This window comes from Nasonia vitripennis (assembly GCF_009193385.2).
Source record: "Nasonia vitripennis strain AsymCx chromosome 3 unlocalized genomic scaffold, Nvit_psr_1.1 chr3_random0005, whole genome shotgun sequence".
Lineage (NCBI taxonomy): Eukaryota > Metazoa > Arthropoda > Insecta > Hymenoptera > Pteromalidae > Nasonia > Nasonia vitripennis.
The window spans coordinates 2,125,242-2,144,145 of NW_022279624.1; the positions used below are offsets into that span (position 1 = coordinate 2,125,242).

At 43.3% G+C, this 18,904-nt stretch overlaps 1 protein-coding gene across 7 annotated transcripts in view; it reads right to left on the reverse strand.

Moving 5' to 3' along the window:
- LOC100678354 (gamma-aminobutyric acid type B receptor subunit 2) overlaps positions 1–18,904 on the reverse strand; it is a 90,966-nt gene that overhangs the window by 2,262 nt on the left and 69,800 nt on the right. For 4 of the 7 annotated variants that reach the window (XM_031925943.1, XM_031925942.1, XM_031925946.2 and 1 more), the window contains 12 exons: positions 13,254–13,377; positions 13,039–13,155; positions 12,821–12,959; positions 12,605–12,721; positions 12,379–12,540; positions 11,992–12,095; positions 11,493–11,786; positions 9,785–10,029; positions 6,589–6,789; positions 6,051–6,275; positions 5,682–5,948; positions 2,753–4,233 (listed from right to left, as the gene is read on the reverse strand). In XM_031925943.1, coding sequence (XP_031781803.1) covers positions 4,031–4,233; positions 5,682–5,948; positions 6,051–6,275; positions 6,589–6,789; positions 9,785–10,029; positions 11,493–11,786; positions 11,992–12,095; positions 12,379–12,540; positions 12,605–12,721; positions 12,821–12,959; positions 13,039–13,155; positions 13,254–13,377 — 2,198 coding nt within the window. In that variant the 3' untranslated portion in view covers positions 2,753–4,030. Of the gene's footprint in view, positions 1–2,752; positions 4,234–4,978; positions 5,949–6,050; positions 6,276–6,588; positions 6,790–8,841; positions 8,855–9,784; positions 10,030–11,492; positions 11,787–11,991; positions 12,096–12,378; positions 12,541–12,604; positions 12,722–12,820; positions 12,960–13,038; positions 13,156–13,253; positions 13,378–18,904 lie in introns of those variants that run through there. The other 3 variants (XR_004227052.1, XR_004227051.1, XR_004345246.1) reach the window with 3 other exon arrangements.

Genomic DNA, 18,904 nt, shown 5'->3' on the forward strand with positions numbered 1-18,904 from the left:
AAATCCGTCAATGTTAGGCTCTCGTACATCATTATCGAAGGGGAATGGTATAGATATGTATTTATTAATGTACACTGTCCTACGGAGGACAAAGAAGAAGAAGCTAAGGATCTCTATTACGAAACTTTAGAGCAGGTAATCGACCAGTTCGCGTCTTACGACACAAGAATAGTATTAGGCGATTTCAATGCTAAAATAGGTAGGGAGGAAATGTTTAGGCCTACTATAGGGAAGGAAAGCCTGCACGAAGCCAGCAATGATAACGGTATTAGGGTCATAAATTTCGCGGCGGCAAAAGATCTTATAATCAAAACTACGTGTTTTAAGCACAAGGACATACACAAGGCAACGTGGACATCGCCGGACGGGGCCAAACAGAACCAAATTGATCATTTCCTCATTGAAAAAAGACGTCATACTAACGTTCTCGACGTAAGGGCTTACAGAGGGGCCTATAGCGACTCGGACCACTTTCTAGTAGTAGCCAAATTAAGACCTAGACTAGCAGCGAATCAAAATAGTAAGCGAGCAAACAAGGTAGAAAGCTTCGATATTGAGAAGCTACGAGATAGAACAGAGCGAATTAGGTACCAGATAGAAATTAATAACAGATTTCAGGCACTTGAAGAAGCAAACACATCGCCGGAGGGGAATGACGAACCGAATAGCTTATGGGGGGACATCGAAAAAACGGTAAAAGAGGCCACGAACAAAGTACTGGGTAAAAAGAAAAAGCCAAAGAGCAAACCATGATTTGACGAAGAGTGCGAACTCTGGTTTGAAAGGCGCAAAAAGGCTAAATTAGATAGCTTACAAAATAGAAGCGATAGGACCGTAGAAGAGTATTCTAACGTAAGGAAACAGACGAGCGCGATCTACAGAAATAAGAAGCGGGAGTATCAAAAGAATCTTATTAGGAGAATAGAAACTAACAGTAAGGAAAATAACCCCCGCGTACAGAGGGATTAACGCCATCAGAAAGGGTTTTAGGAGTAGAGCGCAATTGATGAAGGACGAAAACGGGGACCTCGTAACAAATGACAACGAATTACTGTCGCTGTAGAAAAATTATTTCGATAAATTATTAAACGTGCACGAAAATAGCGAAGAATTAGGGGACGAAATTCACACTGCTGAACCCCACGTGGAGGAACCGAGCTACCAAGAAGTAGAGGCGGCGATTAAAAAACTAAAAAACAATAAAGCCGCGGGAAATGACTCTATACCAGCTGAGTTACTCAAATATGGGGGCGTCGAGCTCACTTCAAAATCTATAAACTAGTATGTGCCATCTGGAAAAATGAAACAATACAATGTTCAACTTAACGTTAGAGTATGCCGTTAGAAAAATGCAGGTTAGCCAGCTGGGCGCAACGCTTAATGGAACAACGCAGATACTAGGCTACGCAGATGATTTGGATATACTGGGGGATTGTAGGGAAACGGTAGCAAGAAACGCGGAAATCCTCATAAAAGCGGTGGAGTATACAGGGTTAGAAGTGAGTGAATCAAAAACAAAGTACATGATTGTGGATAAGCTAGGCATCTACAGAGGGGAGGAAGATCTCAGAGTTGGGAATTTTACTTTTGAAAAGGTTAGCGAATTCAGGTATCTGGGTACGACCATAAATGATAGAAACGAGATTAATGTCGAAATAAATAAGTGACTCCATTCGGGTAATGCTTGCTTCTACGCCGTGAGTAATTTACTTAAGTCGAGGCTGTTGTCTAAAAACGTTAAAATAAGAATATACAAGACAATAATACTGCCGGTGGTTCTGTACGGGTGCGAAACGTGGGCTCTCACTAAGCAGGCGGACAACCGTTTTAGGGTATTTGAAAATAAAGTCTTGCGAAAAATATACGGGCCGAAGAAAGATGAGGAAGCCGGGGAATGGAGGAGACTACACAATGATGAGTTACACAATCTGTACGCGTCACCAAATATTAACAGAATAATAAAATCGCGCAGATTGGGATGGGCAGGGCACGTAGCGAGAATGGGAGACGACCGTACGGCAGCGCGTGTCATGAAGGGCAGGCCGATGGTAACGCGACCTCTAGGTAGACCTAGACGTAGATGGGAGGACAACGTAAAAGCGGATCTAGTAGAAATAGGACGGGTGGGTGTCGATCGGAGAGGTGCATCTTGGGTGGGGTTGACACAAGATAGGGCAGCGTAGAAGGCTTGCGTAGATGAGGCGATGAACTTTCGAGTTCCAAATGTCACTTAAAAAAAAAAAAAAATACAACTTTTGACCTAGGTGACCATTTTTAACCCACCAGACCAGCCCTCAAATTAAAGCTCTTTTCAGATACCTCGATCCTAGTAGAACCGATTTTTGGATTACGCTTTCAGACACTGAGTGGGTGAAGTTTAATCGTGACTAGTTTTTTTCTCGTTTTCCCCAATGTTAAATCCCCATAAGAGAACTTCAACTGCCCCGCAAAAAAGTTTGGCAAGCGATCGGCGATGCACGCGGGAATTTTCTCACTCCAGGTGACCCAAAGAACCAAAAAAAGTTGGTCTGGTAGGCGTGTCCTTAATTTGAAATTTGCAACTTCCAACACCCAAGTTGTGTACTGTCGGTCGTGGATTTGCACATATGTATATAGGGGAGTGGGGGAAAAAAATCTATGGCTACGTCAGGTTTTGATCATCAGTCTAACGACAGCGTCTTTAGAATCACATAAATTATACAGGAGTTAGATAGATAGAAATAGTCGCTACATTATTAACAACGTCAACAAAGACATCTTTAAATATGAATTTTGTTCTTACCTATTTGATTACGTATGATTGCACAGTACGAATGTTTACAGAGATATAGACTAATAATTTATAATTATTATATACATGTGTTACTTCTAAGTGACTGATTAAGCGCTAGATCGTTAAAATTTATCAAAAATGACAGATTTTTCACTTTACACACTTAAAACACTTATATACAGTTATTACAGACGTTTCTGCAGTGAATACTGTAATATATACGCGTTGAATTTCCATAAGTATGATAGTCGAGGCAATATAGTGAGGAACAGAAGAGAAAACTACTGTATTGTTAATGTTCAGTGTAATTGTCAACAACGTTAAATTCTTATATTGCAAAATAAGCAACAACACAAGCGCACACGCCATGTCAGCCGACATCAAGAATTCAGATTAACACTTTATTGTTTCTCGTTCTTATTTGCTATGGCCGATCGTGAACGAAGTTGAACAAGATTTTGTTGATTGGTCCCCCGGAATCACTCGAAACCGTTTATTACTGACTGATCCTGGTCTCTAATATTATTAATGGTCGCGCGCACTGTAAATTTTCTGTGACGATACACTCGCAACATATTTGTTTTATTTATAATTATACAGAGATGCAGGTGCTAATCGCGATGTTGTCCCTGGTCGAATATTAACCGGATTCTGACAAGAATTTCTGAATGAAGTTTATTTGATAATTCTGGCCAGAATGTATGGTTAATTGTCTACCAGGAGTTCGAGCGAAAAAGGGGATGATCTATTTTCACTCGAAGATCTTGAAAAACATCTGCATGAATTCCTGGGAATCCTGGAAGGATCAGCACTATAGTGAACGTTTGTTTATTTTTATCAGATAAAAAATGTAGGTCAAATAATTGCTTACAAGTATAATAATAATAATAATATATCGCGCTTTGCACGGTATCGCCCGCCAAAAATACGCCTTTTGCAACATTTCAAACAATCATCTATCTAATGAACAATGTTTTATTGCCAGTCATTCTTGTAGAATCTCGGGTTTCTGCGTAAGCTTTGATTTTCAGCAGGGCTGCAAGTTGTTTTTCATATATAGGGACGAGAGAATTTACATATTTTAGGAAGCTTTTAGCTTCTCGTTGTTCAATCCAAATATTTTCATAGACTTTGCGAGTTCGCGTACATAAGTATAGGCCGCCACGGTCCATGGACTATTTTGGCACGTTGTAATACGGAAGGGAACAATGTGAAATGTGGATGAGAGGATAGGGAACAACGAATAAAGCACTGCTCTCAATCCGCATCAGATCCTTGATCTCGGGACTGATCGTCGATGGTCCCGGGAGATAGCGCATCATCTCGCCGCTCGTCGCCGTTGCAGTCTTGGGGGTCCAGCTCGCAGGTTGCGCTGACGACTTCGCTCTCGACATTCATTATGACGATCACGGGGCTTTGCGATCTCTCGTGCTCGACTTCGCTCTGCTCCACTATCTCAGCTGCAAGACGAAAATCGCCATGGTCAGTTCTGCAATAATAACATGCAATAACCCAGTCTAGATGGCACTATAATCGCCGAACAATTTCTGGCGCGGAAACTTCATATAATAGCGATCTATGGCGATCATTTCAATAGGATAATATTAAGATACAAGTGCGCGAAATGATTGGGTTACCGTAAGTAATTCTCGCACGGGTGTAGTTTGTTGCCCGAGCGAAGCGAGGCTCGCTTACTCCATGCCTATATGTATAGAGCTATAATTTATAAACGCGGTTTTCATCACGGGCCTTGTTTTTCGCGTACACGGACAAAAATGGTTAGTTGTGATAACCAAGTACTTGGCTGGGATAACCAAATTGCTTGGGAAAATACGCACCAACTATTTTGTTGGTATCATTAACCAAGTGGACTTAGTTAAGAAAAATTGGTAACCATAACCAACTATATGGTTGTATTTTGTATAGTTGCAAGGCGACAAACACTATTTAGTATTCATTATCTTAATCAATATATTGGTTTGTAATACAAACAAAATATATCGATAATGATAAGTAATCTCTCAGTACAACCAAGATAATTGTTGGCTCAGGAAATAATTTAGTTCTGATTACTAAAAAAAATAGTCAAGTTTGTTTCCGGAACGATGAAGAAACATTTTTTTTCTGATTTTTTACTTTTTTTTATTTATTATTTATTGTTTATTTATTTATTATTAATTATTATTATTTATTTATACATGCAGATTTATTTTGTAGACCCGTTTACAAGTGTGCTATTATTTTTTACATTTAATTTACATGTTTACAATTTTATAATACAATTAATATATCTGAAAAAATTTTCTCCCTCACTGGGGATCGAACACGGGTCCTACAACTCCAAAGGCGGAGACTCTGTCGTCACGCTAGCGATGCAGTTGGTAAATAAGAAAATTTTTGAAAATATAAGCTGCAACTCGGATTTCAACTAATATCTTGGTAATTACAACAAAAATGTTGGTTGACCCACTATGAAAACAGTGATGAAACAGAAAAATTGTTGTCCTTACCAAGTAAAGTGGTTAGTCACCTATAAAGTCGACTTTTTCATTGTAAAAAAGTCGGCTTGGTCAAATTAACCAAGCACTTGGTTACCACAACTAACTATTTTTTTCCGTGTATGTAGCTATAATCTATATTGTTGTGACCGAGCCTGATGAACGTTGCGCGATTCGAGCGCCAATTAAGAATCGCGCATAGCGACCCCTATATAGCAGTGAGATCAGCGGCGACTCAACAGCTGTCGAGTCTGTTGTCTGAGATTATGAGTTCCGTTTTTTACAAATAACGCGTTTTTATTATCACCCTTTAGCAAGCTCGTTTAGTGCCATCTAGCCGTGCGCATATAAGTAATACAGAGTGGAGTGGGGGCATGCATAGGTAATTATGAGTCAATGTGCAAGTATACAGTCGGCAAGGCTGTTCTCGCGAAAGAGCTCGCGCAGGTCCCTGTCGAGTTTGGCGTCGTCGCCGGCGGGACTGAGGACGCTGAGGTCCCGGGAGCTCGGCTGCAGGCGCGGCTTCCATGAGTCCTCCATCGAGTGCCAGCGGTGGGGAGTGCCGAGGGCGCTCAGCTGGCTCGGGCCTATCGTGCCCAGGCTGTTGGCCGGCATGATGCGGTGCGGGAAGCGCGGCGAGCCACGGATCTTCTCGCGCGACGAGCTCGAGCTCCCCTCTGAAACGAAGAGGCGAACCATGGACGAGAATCGCCGAGTCTATAATATTATATATACTTATAGGCGAATCGTGTCTCGCGCCGCAGCGTCGGGTAACCTACTCGGCAGATTGAAGTTGACCTTGGGCTCGCTGCTCTCCTTGCGGCGCAGTCCGAGGCTGAGCCGGCGGTCCTCCTCGCTGGTGATGCTGATGATCGGGCCGGAGCCGCAGCGCAGCTGCGAGGAGCGCGCGCCCTGGGCGTCCACTTGGCAGCTGGAGGCCGCCTTCGTGCCGGGCACCAGGCCCGCTATGTAGCCCATGTGGACTCGCAGTGCCGAGGCCACTCCTGGAATCGCAATTACGCAGCCTACAGCCGCGCGCTAATTGCACTTCGCTGCGCGCATTAATTATGCCCGCCCGGCCGCGCCGCGACGAATCGATAACTCGCTGGTGCGTGCGATGTCTTCGCGTGCATATGCGGAGCGTACGGAGAGGAATCGCTGCGACTGCCAGGTCGAGCCGGCGCGACGTTCGTTAGAGCCGCGAACACAAGCGAAGCGAGGAAATTTTAATTCGTTGCAGCGTCGACATCGTTAGAGCGAAAATCGAAGATAAATATGCGCGCGCGACGCTATCGCGCTCGTACACCGCGTGTATACCTGTGAACGAGGCCGTGGAGGTTTTCCTGCTGTTGGGTCGGCTGCCGAAGAGGCTGAAGAGTCGCTGAAAGACCCCGAGTCGGTTCGGTCCCTCGGTCTCTCTGCGCTGATGGAGCTTGTAGATGTCGGCCAGGCTTCGCCGAGGGCCGTTCGGCTCCAGATCCGGCTGACTGCTAAACGCTACGGTTCCGCGACGCATGCCTGCTCACACGCATTAAGTCTGATTGTTCATCTGCTCTCCCCATCGCCGCGCCGCGTGCTTCTGATCAATATTACTCTGCTCGTGTGCATGTGTGTGCGTGCGCTAAATTGGACATCTCTTTGCTTAACTCAGTTTTGCCGAGTTGAGAAAAGAAATGTCTCGATCCCGACTTTCACTATTTTTACCTAGCTCCTTTACACGCATGAACACTATAATTCGTCGCTCCGTGTACGAAGACATAGCACAACTCACGATTTGCACAGTTCAGAAATGACGCCAAGAGTAGCACAACTCGCGACTTTATATTACTTGAAATGTGAGTATTTTACGTTTTTATTGGATTATTGGGTTGGTTAAGTTCATGAGAACCTTAGAGACAAAGACTGCAGACAAACCTCAAAGTTTTAAAAAGTTTCAGAAATTTCTAAAAAAAGTGAACAATTTAAAAAAATGTTTGTAAAAAACTATTGCATTTGGAAAAACAATTTTAAATTCGGTAAAAAGTTGTAAATTGTGAATATTTAAAAATGCTCATTATAGGGACAGTTTCGCGAAAATCGGGAAATTTTTATAGAAATTCGTTGTTTAAGTTGTGCTAGTCTTCGCGGGAAATTTTGAGTTGTGCTACTTATGACGGGACATTTGAACAGTGCTACTCTTCGTAGGGAGCGACGATATGCACTCTAAACTTGGAAGAGATGGAAGAGTTGAAATGCCAAGGAAAGACTATTATAGCGAGTAAAAGTGGCATATGTGTTTTGTTCAATATAGCTAACAATGTTCTACCGATAATAAGACAACTCTATGTTACAACTTACTTTGCAAAATCTCCTTTTCTTAGACTTTAATTTAAGATGTATAGTATTCAAAGAAAGCCTCCTGATAAATAGACGACGTACTCTGCTCTATCGAAAGATCAATGTTCTCTTCTATACCAATGATTCCGCGGTACATAGTGTATACTCGAAACAACAGTTTGATATTTTTCGTAACAACGATCTTTCATAAAAGCAAGTATTTCCTTTGGCCATATACAAGCATTTACATAATCGGGTTGTTCAGACAATACCGATCTGCGTTAATGCTTTAACGGCGAATGTTTCGATGATAGTATATTTACAAGGATTTAGAACTGTAAGGCGCACGTGCAGTTTACAGTGCAGAGAGAATTCATGAAAGCTCTTCTTACATTTTATCGCTTCACCTTCGTCCATTCGTCATTCTCAATTCAAGATTTAATTTCAATGAATAATACATTTTATCAAGAGTTTTCGGAAACCTAATTTTATCTTTGCATCTTTATTACAATTTTAATGGGTTCTCAGTTTTCATCAATACTCCGTGCCCTCTTTCACGAAATTCCTAAAATGTATTTGATTAAAGGGTGACAGTTTTAGTTTTAAGTATAGAGGATAGACGCGTATTTTTTTGAAGACGATTCCTCAAGTATAGAAAAACTATGGATTGATACAATCCTACTCTAATATGGCAAACTTTCCATTCTAGAGCATATATATATATATATATATATATATATATATATATATATATATTATATTATAGCAAAGACTTTAGTGGGATTCATAATAAGTGACGACTCGAATGCATAGGATTCAGTGCCTATTATTTTAATCTTTTCGATGATTTGATTGTTTCATCACATTCATGATATTTACACGGGAATTGTCTCACTTATACTTATAATATACTTATAAAAGGGAGCGTTCCAACTGCAAGAGAGTCAGATTTAAGTCGAGCAACACAGTGGATAACTTTGGACTCCGACATTGATAAAGAGATGAAGCACAGTATTTTGATTCGGTATAAAATGCATGTATTTTTAATGAGTAATAATTGCAGAGGGCCTCAAGAATATGAAATTGAAGTTATACTTATACGTCGCTGATAAATATACGATTGGCAATTCGCAAAAGATTTAAATAATAGTGTATGCATATCGATGAGATATTCAAGAGTAGTAGTAACAAGCAAAGATAAAGTGTAGATTTTTTGTTGCAAGCAGAAGCGTGCAAAAAATGATTTTATGTCACCTTTTTGTGATACCTGAATAACGGGAGAACGTCGAAACGAAAATAGCATTAATACTTATATTAATTCTTATAGATATATCGTTATGGCATACTTCTCGTGCAGTTCTAAGCCCCAGTCAAAACACGAAGACATTGTCAATAATTAGGACTTAAGTATGTTTGCGAACTTGAAAATAAAATAAATAAGTCTTGATCTAGGGCTTAATACTCAGGTGCACGGTATTACAGAGGGTGCTATTCTCGAGTACTACATAGGTATGATAAACTAATTTTTATTTTTCGTATCGATCTACTTTAATTTAAAAATGCGCACTCTCGGATATCGTTCAAAACCAACGAATAGATTGAATAACTTGATGGGGGAAATATACGGCTAATATAACACTATTTTTGCTATTTACTTAAAATCTATGTGGCTATACTGCTTTGATTCAAGATGTGTACGTATAGTGATCGCTAAAATACCAAAAGTGTATTAAAATATAAATTCTAGGCATTAAAATAGGGGTACAATAAATTTCTATAGTAAACGAAAAGTAGGACATGCGAATTCAGATTATTCTATTAAATTTATTTTCTATTCCTCATTGCCTTATATTAGCCGCATAACTCTCCTACAAAATATCTTATCTGAATCAGCAGATAATGTTAAAATGAATATTAAAATAATGAAATATAACACGAAAGTCGCACAGAATTTCGTTCACGCATAGATCAACACTGCATAAATTCGAGAATATAACCCAAAAAACAGTCATATAGGCGTGAAACGCTATCGTGTGAGCTGCAGGAATCGCGTTAGAACTATGAAGCCATTTTTGTTGAAAGATCGAGTAAAAATTTATAGACGGAAGATCAGATCCAGCTACAGAACGTTTCAAATTTCACGTAGCCGGTCTCAAACGATAGGTTTTAAACGCTGAAGCAAAAATTTCGCACTCACTAGATGGATTAGCAGATGGCCAACTGGCTCTCGGTATGACTGGAGGTAAAACGCTGAGCAGGAGCATAGGCAAACCACCACTTATACTTGGATTTCGCTGAGGAATCGACGCACTCGAAGAAACATGTGACGGATCTACGGGATCTTGACTCAACTGCTTTTCCAGCCTCGCGAGCTCTAACTCCAGTTGAGCCATTTCACGCCGATAAACCCTGTTTTGTACTTCGACACGGTACTGTAACTCTCTCCAAAGACATTTGTGCTGAATTACTTTTAAAGTTTTACTACATACATGCGTCGCGAAAGTTGAGAACGCACTGAGAGAACAGAAGCATTGCAGCAAACATATTTGTTAACTGTTAACATAGGCATGTTTGATTTGAGCCAATAATACGTATGTTAATAGTTAACGTAGCTATTTTATATGTCAAATAGCTGTATGTTAATAGTTAACATATGGCTGCCCTTTACGATTTTTCATAGACTTTATGAAGTAATCAGATAAAAAATATTAGAAAACACACTTGTATGAATTTTATTAATGCTGAGTAACTTTACAGTGATATAATGTCAAAATTCAAAATTTTGTCTTTCATCGGCCTTTTGGGTCTAAAATCTGATAGTTTTAGAGATAAAATAATAAGTGTGATTCCAACTGATTCAGCAGCCTCTGGCATTTCCAAAATGGTATATGTCAACTACTTTATCACTATTAGTTCAAAAGTTATTGAATTTTTTCAATAACTTTTGAACTAATAGTGATAAAGTAGTTGACATATACCATTTTGGAAATGCCAGAGGCTGCTGAATCAGTTGGAATCACACTTATTATTTTATCTCTAAAACTATCAGATTTTGTATTTAGACCCAAAAAGCCGATGAAAGACAAAATTTTGAATTTTGACTTATATCATTCCAAAGGCACTTTGCATGCGTCCTTAGGTATATTCAGTTGCTTATTCGTTCTATTATTAATGATTTATTGATTATTCATGATAAATAAACCCTCAAGAACATTTTTTATATGAAAGAAGATGACGGATTTTGAGGTTAGGCGGTACGAGAGAAACGCCATCTGCACGCAACACTATGCACGATAGCCATGAAATTCATATGTTAACTATTAACATACAGATATTTCCTGCAATATTTTGTATGTATACTATAGAAATTTATAGTATACATACAAACTGTTTTTGTTTTGTATAGAATATTTGTAAGATGTACACGAATATATTAGCAATCATTGCTCCTAACGTGTGTACATGTTTACGGCAATGATATCTTTCTCTCAGTGCGATGTTATAAATATTTTTTATAATGGTTTAAAAATAATTCGATTCAAAAGTTGACTAGTACGGTTTCATCAGCTTGATTCATGATCTTCTATTATATTCCATTGTAATTTGTAGATAAAAAAGATTAGCTTGTAATTCTTTTCCACTCCACATTCGAACTCAATCAGTATAAAAAGTGTTTTTTATGTGCCAGGAGTTTTTTTTAAAACCTTCTATAATTCTACTATAACGACCTAGTTTTAAAAGTATACGCCCATAAAACCTGATTTAAACTTTATTCTTATACATGGCTAGAATAGATTTCTGTTTCAGCTCGACAGAGACGATGTACTATCCGTGTGGGTGTGGAGAAGAATTGGTTGGAATCCAAATGAGGAGATAAACATGGAAAGCGGGCAATTTTAATATACCTCCTGTCATCCGTGACGAATCTTCTGGTATTGCATTCGATTTTCAAGCCTAAGCTTTGAACCACGGGATCGGCCCTCTCGCCAGCGAGTATGTGGGCTAGTTGCGGCAGAAAGAGTAGAGCCAGCGTTGACGTCGTCGAGGCTAGTATGAGGGAAGTTATGGTGACGAAGGCCAGCGTCGCTTGGTCGGACATGAGATTCGCCAGAACCACCACAATCCCCGACGTTATTACTACCGAGTAAACGCTCATCCCAATATACTGCGAGTCATTCAGAGCGGGGATTTTGACGTGCCTGAAATTTCACTCTGCTGCGTTATATTGCTTTTCATAAATACAAGCGAGCTCGCGCTTGTATTTATGAAAGAATTTCGTGTACAACGTCTCGCAAGTCTCGCGGCAAATTAAGGCTGCGCCGCGAGGAGGAGCAATCGTTTCGGAGAGCCAGGAAAGCGAGAGAGAAAGAGAGATTTTAGAAGGAAAAGTCTGGAAGCAATTACCTAGTCTCCCAGGCCATGTAAACTCCAACGACGAGTAGGAGACCCTTGTAAACGTAGAGAGCGCCGAGCCATCCGTTGGTGTGCTGAGACCGGCAAACCTCCACCTGCGCGTGCCAACAAAGCGACTGGTTAATTGGCCATAGCTCATTAACGTTGACAATTACCACGCGGCTCGGGCCGTCCAGGGCCGGGCAAGAGAGTGCAAGAGAGTGCGAGAGAGTGCGAGAGAGTGCGAGAGGCCGAGAGCAGGGGACGAGGCGGGGGACGAGGCGGGGGACGAGGGGGGAAAAAGCAACAAGGACAGAGCCGACTGCCGAGCGGGGCAGGGTGAGGAGGAGGCGTCGCTTTACGTAACTCGATCTCTTCTCTCGCCGTCTGCCGACCTACCTGCGGCTGATAAACGACAGCCCGATCTTGCGGGCTTATCTCGAGGGTCAGGTTGCGCAAATGCCGCTGCATCGGGTCCAGCGTCACCCACAGAGTCACCACCAGGCCGTCGATCAGCAGGAGCACGCAGATCAGGCTGATCAGCTGGGTGTCTTGGAGCAGCTGGAGCGTCAATCGCTTATTATTGTGCCATTCGCTTCGAGGGCGAGGAAAATAGCCTCGTTACCTTGTTCTTAACAACGCCGCTCCTGCTCCGCGTGAAGATTCGGTGAACCCTGTACGTCTTCGTGAACATGGATCCGAAGGCCAGCGAGAATCCAGCGGACAGTAAGTAGACTCGGGCCTGCAAGAGATAATGGTCCTAGCTCGTTAAAACTTTTCCGCCGGCCACTTTTTATACTCAACTACGAGTTGACGAGTAAGAAGCGCAAGTCGGACCGACCGTGCAAATCGTAGGGAAATAGCCGTCGCTGTCCGGCAGGGTCGCGTGATCGAGACCGAGCAGGATGACCGCGCCGTAGACCAGAGCGCAGCCGGCCGCTGCCATGTTATTCAGCCGGGGACTGGACAATTTTATGCTCCTGTTTGCAGGGGGCCCGGAGAAGGCGTCGTTGAAAATCACGTCAAGAGCGAATAATTATGTTATTCTCCACCACTTACTTGTGTCGACGGAAGTGCAAGTTGAATGCCAGAAAGGCCAGGGCCAAGGTCATTCCGACACTGGCAAGACAGGCCATCGCCAGGAACGCCGCTGGGGCCACCGTTACGATTCGCAGCCTAGAGGACAGTATGCATGGATATTGCAGCGATTATTGATGACGCTGAACAAAATCTATTATATCGTACTCGAGAGATAGGAATTGATAAAAGTAAACCTGAATACTCGTCGAGCAGCGGGGGGGTGTCCTCCGGGCCAAAGTGTTGCCGCGCAGCCTGGGCAGTTCATTATCAACTCCCTGTCCTCGGGCGTGAAAACGGCTATTCTTCGAATGGAATGCCCTGCAGGTACAGTATTCATGCTTCATTAGGCATTTTTAACGACAGCGCAGTCTTGGAAAAAAAAAACGTCGCGGAACTTTGTATGGCCTACTCGAAGGAAGAATAATCGCATTCGATCCAGCTTTCACTTGCGAGCTTCGTATTATCGTTTAGCTTTTTATTCAATTGGATTGACGTCATTCTCTGCGACATATTGCGTTCGCATATAAAACGCTGGACATGTTTCAACAGTTCTCTTTCACACTGATGCAACCTTTTTGGTCCATAAACAGGCGCGCGGGCAGCAGGGGCTATGTGCGTTATAGGATAGACGTTTTTCACGGACGCTAAATAAAATGGCAAAAAGGTTTCAGTTCCGCATTGGTATTCCAGAGTGAAATACGACCATCAAGTTGGGACTCTAATTCCACAACTCGTCAAGGCCGTCAGCTCGTATGCAGGGCGCGCAGGATCAATGAACGAAAGTAATGTTCGCTCACTCCCTTTTTCTTTCGGCTGCTTCTCTGTTTTCCTCCATGATTCGTCCCCGACTATATATATATATATATATATATATATATATATATATATATATATATATATATATATATATATAAACACACACACACGCAATATGTTTAGCCCTCCCTCTGTTCTTCTTGATTTCATTTACGCAGCGTAATAATGCTCCTGCTTCAAATGCCCATCTTGTTCTTGAATTGCTCCTTTTTTGTAAATTGATTATTAAAAATAAAAGTAAATAAAATAAAACTGTTACGCTTCGCGAAATCATCGCAAATACCGATAATTAGCTCGCCCATTGAAATATCCCTTTTTCATATGTAAAAACGTCGAACTTTTCGTAAGCATGCTGCTAGAGTAGGGTCCGAACTAGCACATGGAATTATGCGACGCCAAGTCCTTTACATGAGAACTTGTGTCCAGCAAAACGACTCAAGTCCAGGTTAAAGATGCTCGCATTAATTTGGAAGGTCCAGATGTTTTCCATAAAATTGATGATATTTGAGCACGAATGGTATAGTAGGGTGTTCGGGTACAAGAATTAGTATATCTATTATACATCATGGGTGCAAGTTGGCTTTTATAACAAATATAAAATAAACTTATAAGGACAAGTATAAAATAAAATAGATTCACGCGACCTCAAAGAAGCGGGAGTTGAAACCTTTTTTAGTAACGTCGCAGAATCGTAAGTGTCTCCTTCCCTCCCGGCAAAATTTTTTGTGCTGTGAAAAATAATTGTTAGTCATTTTATAATTTTTAAATTCAAATAGAGCACAGAAAATGGGTTTTCGGCTTCACAACTTTACTCGGTGTAATAATTCGAAAAGTAGTCCATGATACATTGGGTATCAATTAATTGAAAAATGAAATCGCAGTTTCGAGCAAACGCATGTGAGTAGAGTCGTTTTTCCGGAAAAGCACAGAAATGTTCGGCAAGACTGCCTGCAGAGCCTCGTGGAATTCAAGCTCCCTCGTGCAAAAGAAAAGACGCTCTTGTTCGTATCAGCACGTAGGTATCAGGGGCTAGGTCATTCGATCGTGAGTGGACGGGATAGTATGTGTACAAGTGTTTGTGTGGAAGAAGGAAAGCGAGAGAGAGAGAGAGAGAGAGAGAGAGAGAGAGAGAGAGAGAGAGAGAGAGAGAGAGAGAGAGAGAGAGATAGAGAGCCAGAGGGGCGAGGAGGGCAGGGGAGGAGGCAATGTTAAAGACGAAGAGGTGAAGAGCGTGCTTCGGTAGACTGTATATGTATATAATATGAATCTTTAAGAGCGGTCCACGTATATCGAAGATTCGCCTCTCGGAGGCACAGCGTAAGGGGTAGTCTCTCTCTCTCTCTCTCTCCTTCCCCCCTCTCTGTTTCACTTTGTTCTTCAACGTCATTCTCTTTCATTGTCCCTCCAGCTTCATTTAATTTTTTTCCTTTTCGATACTTTTTTTTGTTTTTTTGAATATAAAGATCTTGTACACGCGTACATAACATATTATTAATTGCGAGTACACGCATGTGCTATTGTATAACATTCATACTTGTGACGGGAGAGGAAACAATGCTTCGTGACACTTTTAATAAATTCATTTCCTCAAACTGTATGCGAAGCCTTTTTCGCGCTTTACGTAATACTGCTGGAGTATAATTTTAAACCGAAATTGCGCTCGACCTTACAGTGATTGAGGGAAAGATGTATGGTTCCGGTGAAATGGTCGGTGAGCCATTAGTTGGCGTTTATCATCACCTTTTCGCCAGTGGGCTCCCTCAGTATAGTTGCACGTCGCATCCATTTTCCTTGTCCGACGCCTCGCGTCTTTGTGCCCACTGCTCGCATTTGTAAGCCGCTTTCCGGGCGTACTTATCGTCCTTTTTCGCTCTACCAATAGAGTTCCTTATCTTCGCGCGGGCCGCGCTGCCCAAGAGCCAGCCATTATAATCCATCAAGTTTGAGCCGATCCGCCTCGGCGGTCGAAAGCGCGGATTAATCGCTGCGATTGACGCTCGAGCGTCCTTTCACGCCGGTGTCGCTTCTATATATCTTCTATTCCGTGAATCTATATCCCCGCTTGATTTTTCTGCGCTCCAACGCTGCGGTATACGTACCCTTTTACTGGCTGCGATGCTCAATCGCGCGTTGGAAAATCATTGCCTATGCTCGATCTTCGCTTTTCGACGTTCAATAATGCAGGCTGCGGCTATTCAGATTGAGCTTGAATGACGCTTTTCGCATCCTCGCAAAACTTTGCAATTTTAACGCGGACTTCCAGTCGTATGAGGATTGGTATAACTTGGTACCTCGCGACCTCATTTTCTCAATTGACTATGAGATATTACGCGCGATTGCAATACGAATCATAATTAGTTTTTATAATCCGATCTCCTTTCATGAAAAGCAAATTTTCGAGGAGGCAAAGCACTTATTTAGCTGCAGGCTGCGCGAGGCGCGATACCGCGAAGCGCCAGGCAATTCAAAAAAAATTTTAAAAGGGTGCGCTCTTTGCGGATCTGCGAGTGAAAAAAACGCTGGCCGCGCCGAGTCATAAATGGTTTCGCTCGCGCTCTAAAAGGCGGATAAGAGGACAAAATACTGGCGGGGGCTAGACGAGGGCGGGTGGAAGTTGCGAGAGAATGAAAGAGAGAAAGAGTAAATGCGATAGAGCGCCGCAGCAAAAGTGCTCGCTTATCGCGCCATTTCGGTGTAGCTTGCGCTAGCTCTCTCTCTCTCTCTCTCTCTCTCTCTCTCTCTCTCTCTCTCTCTCTCTCTCTCTCTCTCTATCTCTCTCTCTCTCTCTCTCTCTCTTGCTCCCTCCGCCTCGGACAAAGATCCCTCCCGGCTCCAAACAGTCATCCGCCACTCCGTTCCTCTTACCTCTCCGAGCTGCATCGGCGGCAGGATTGTTTCTGGAAACGCACGCAGATGCGCGAGCGAAGCGCATTCCCTGCCAGAGCGTCTCCCCTCCACTGCCATATGACCGTGCATTTCTCGCGCGACACAACAGTCGACGCGCGGTATTTTCTTCAATTTCGCTAAATTCGTTCGCGTGCCGCGCGTTATGCCCTTATAATTTTACGCGGCCTCCAGCTTAATTTCTTTCAATTACGCCAACGCCGGCGGAGCGTTTAATTTTTTACTCGCCGAGCAGCCGCAGCCGTGCAATTTGCGCTCAACGCTTTCGCGGGACGTTACACTACAATTTTATGACCTCTCCCGGCCTCTCTGGCCGAGCGTTTAGCAGTTTACCTTTTTGAAGTTTCCGGACTTTTTATGGCATCATAAGACCGCCCGGCGATACTGCGTTTATACAGAAGGAGGTCCTCTCGTATCGTGCCAATCCGCGCTTACGAGCCCGTCGTGCATTATCAATTGCGCGTTAGTCCTGATCGTTCTCCGCGCGACTTGTTGCTGAGTAAGCTGTCCGCAAGTGCCATACCCCGGAGCTCTTGATCGGCTTGGAGCGTCCTTCCAATCTCTCTGCGGGAACTTGCGCGAAATCCGACACCAGCGCCTAATAGCCGAGCACGAGTTGTGGGGCATTTTAAATCGCGTCGCGGTTGAAAATTCTTCAAAAATTGAAAAAGATTGAGAGGCAGTGCTGTCACAATTGTTCGCGTTTCGCAATTAGAAAAGAGCCATAATCGCGCGGAGCGGGTTTGGGGCGACGACGAGCGGCCAGTAGCGTGCTAGGCATTTGAAGTTGCTCCATGAGCACTCAAATTATGCAGCAGCATTGTTGTCGAGCAGATAGAACTCTTGACCCATTGCCCATTGTCAGGCGCTCACAGAGATTCAGGACGCAGAAAGCTCCGCTCCGCGCCTCGTATACGGGCCCGCGAGACGACGAAGCCGGTTTTTACCCAACGGAAATCTTGTCTTTGAGCCGATGCGCGAGCTCGAGAACGCCGAGTCGTTCGGGGCTGCTTTACGGCTTTTCCGTGCGTCGACGCGTCCCACGCGCTATTCTTCATATACCCATAAGCCGAAAAATTGAGTTCGATGCGAGAAAGTCCTGCGCTGCCATTCCGAAGACTCGCGCGCAGGCGTGAATTAAACGTCCCCGCCGCAGACGGCGTCGAATTCCCTTGTCACGGAATATTAAAGCCCACTCGAGCGGGGGCGTGTAAAATTGCTTCGCAGCTCGTTACTGCCAAGGTGTCGTTGCTCGAATTCGCGCATCTAATTCGCCGCGCCGCGCTCTACTCCGTTCTACTCCGCTTCCTTCTGCATGTACACGCATTTAGGTAGGCGAACTCGCACGCGCGCGTCGACCTGAAAATTCGATAAACGCTCGCGAAACGACGAATTGCAGCAGCGAAAGTCCGATAAGTTGCACACACGCGCCGTACTTGCGGCTATATTATCTTGCTTCTGACTAAAATCCCCCCCCCCCCAATTTCTGTAGTCTCATCCGGAGCCGCGCAAGTTGGCTTAACTGACCTACATTTTGACTAATTCCGCTCCGCGTGCCCTCGCTGTATACGCAGTACGTTTTGCTCGCCCGGAAACGCGCTTCCGATCATTTGGCCTGCTCCTGACATACGGGATGGCGGAATCCGAAAAAAAGAGGAGAATCACCTGCTCAGCCTCCTCTTATTTGAGACATTCAGATATTCAGAAAGTGATTCAATTAGTAAAGTAAATTTCACCACATACAGTGGCGGGCAGAAGGGGGGTGGGGTAGGGTGAATTTCAGCGGAAGCTGTTGTGGCTGGCTTATTCTGTATCTCTTTCGGCGCTTGGCCCTGATAGCAACACGCAAGCATCCATCGACCCGTAACGTAATGCTTTCGCGGTTATCTCAGCTTCCTGCGGATTTTCCGCGGTGCATGCAACATTTGCTTTTATCATCCCGCGAGGGGTTGCGAGTTGCGCTCGCTTTGCCCTTTGCTCGTTGCCTCGACCGTTGCAATATAACAAGCTTCGCTGTCATTCCTTGCGTACGCCAACGAACCTCTCGTAAAATAGAATCAGCCAACTGCGACCACACAACGCGCTCTGCACGCAGCATTAGACGTGCGCATGAACGCTTAATGCC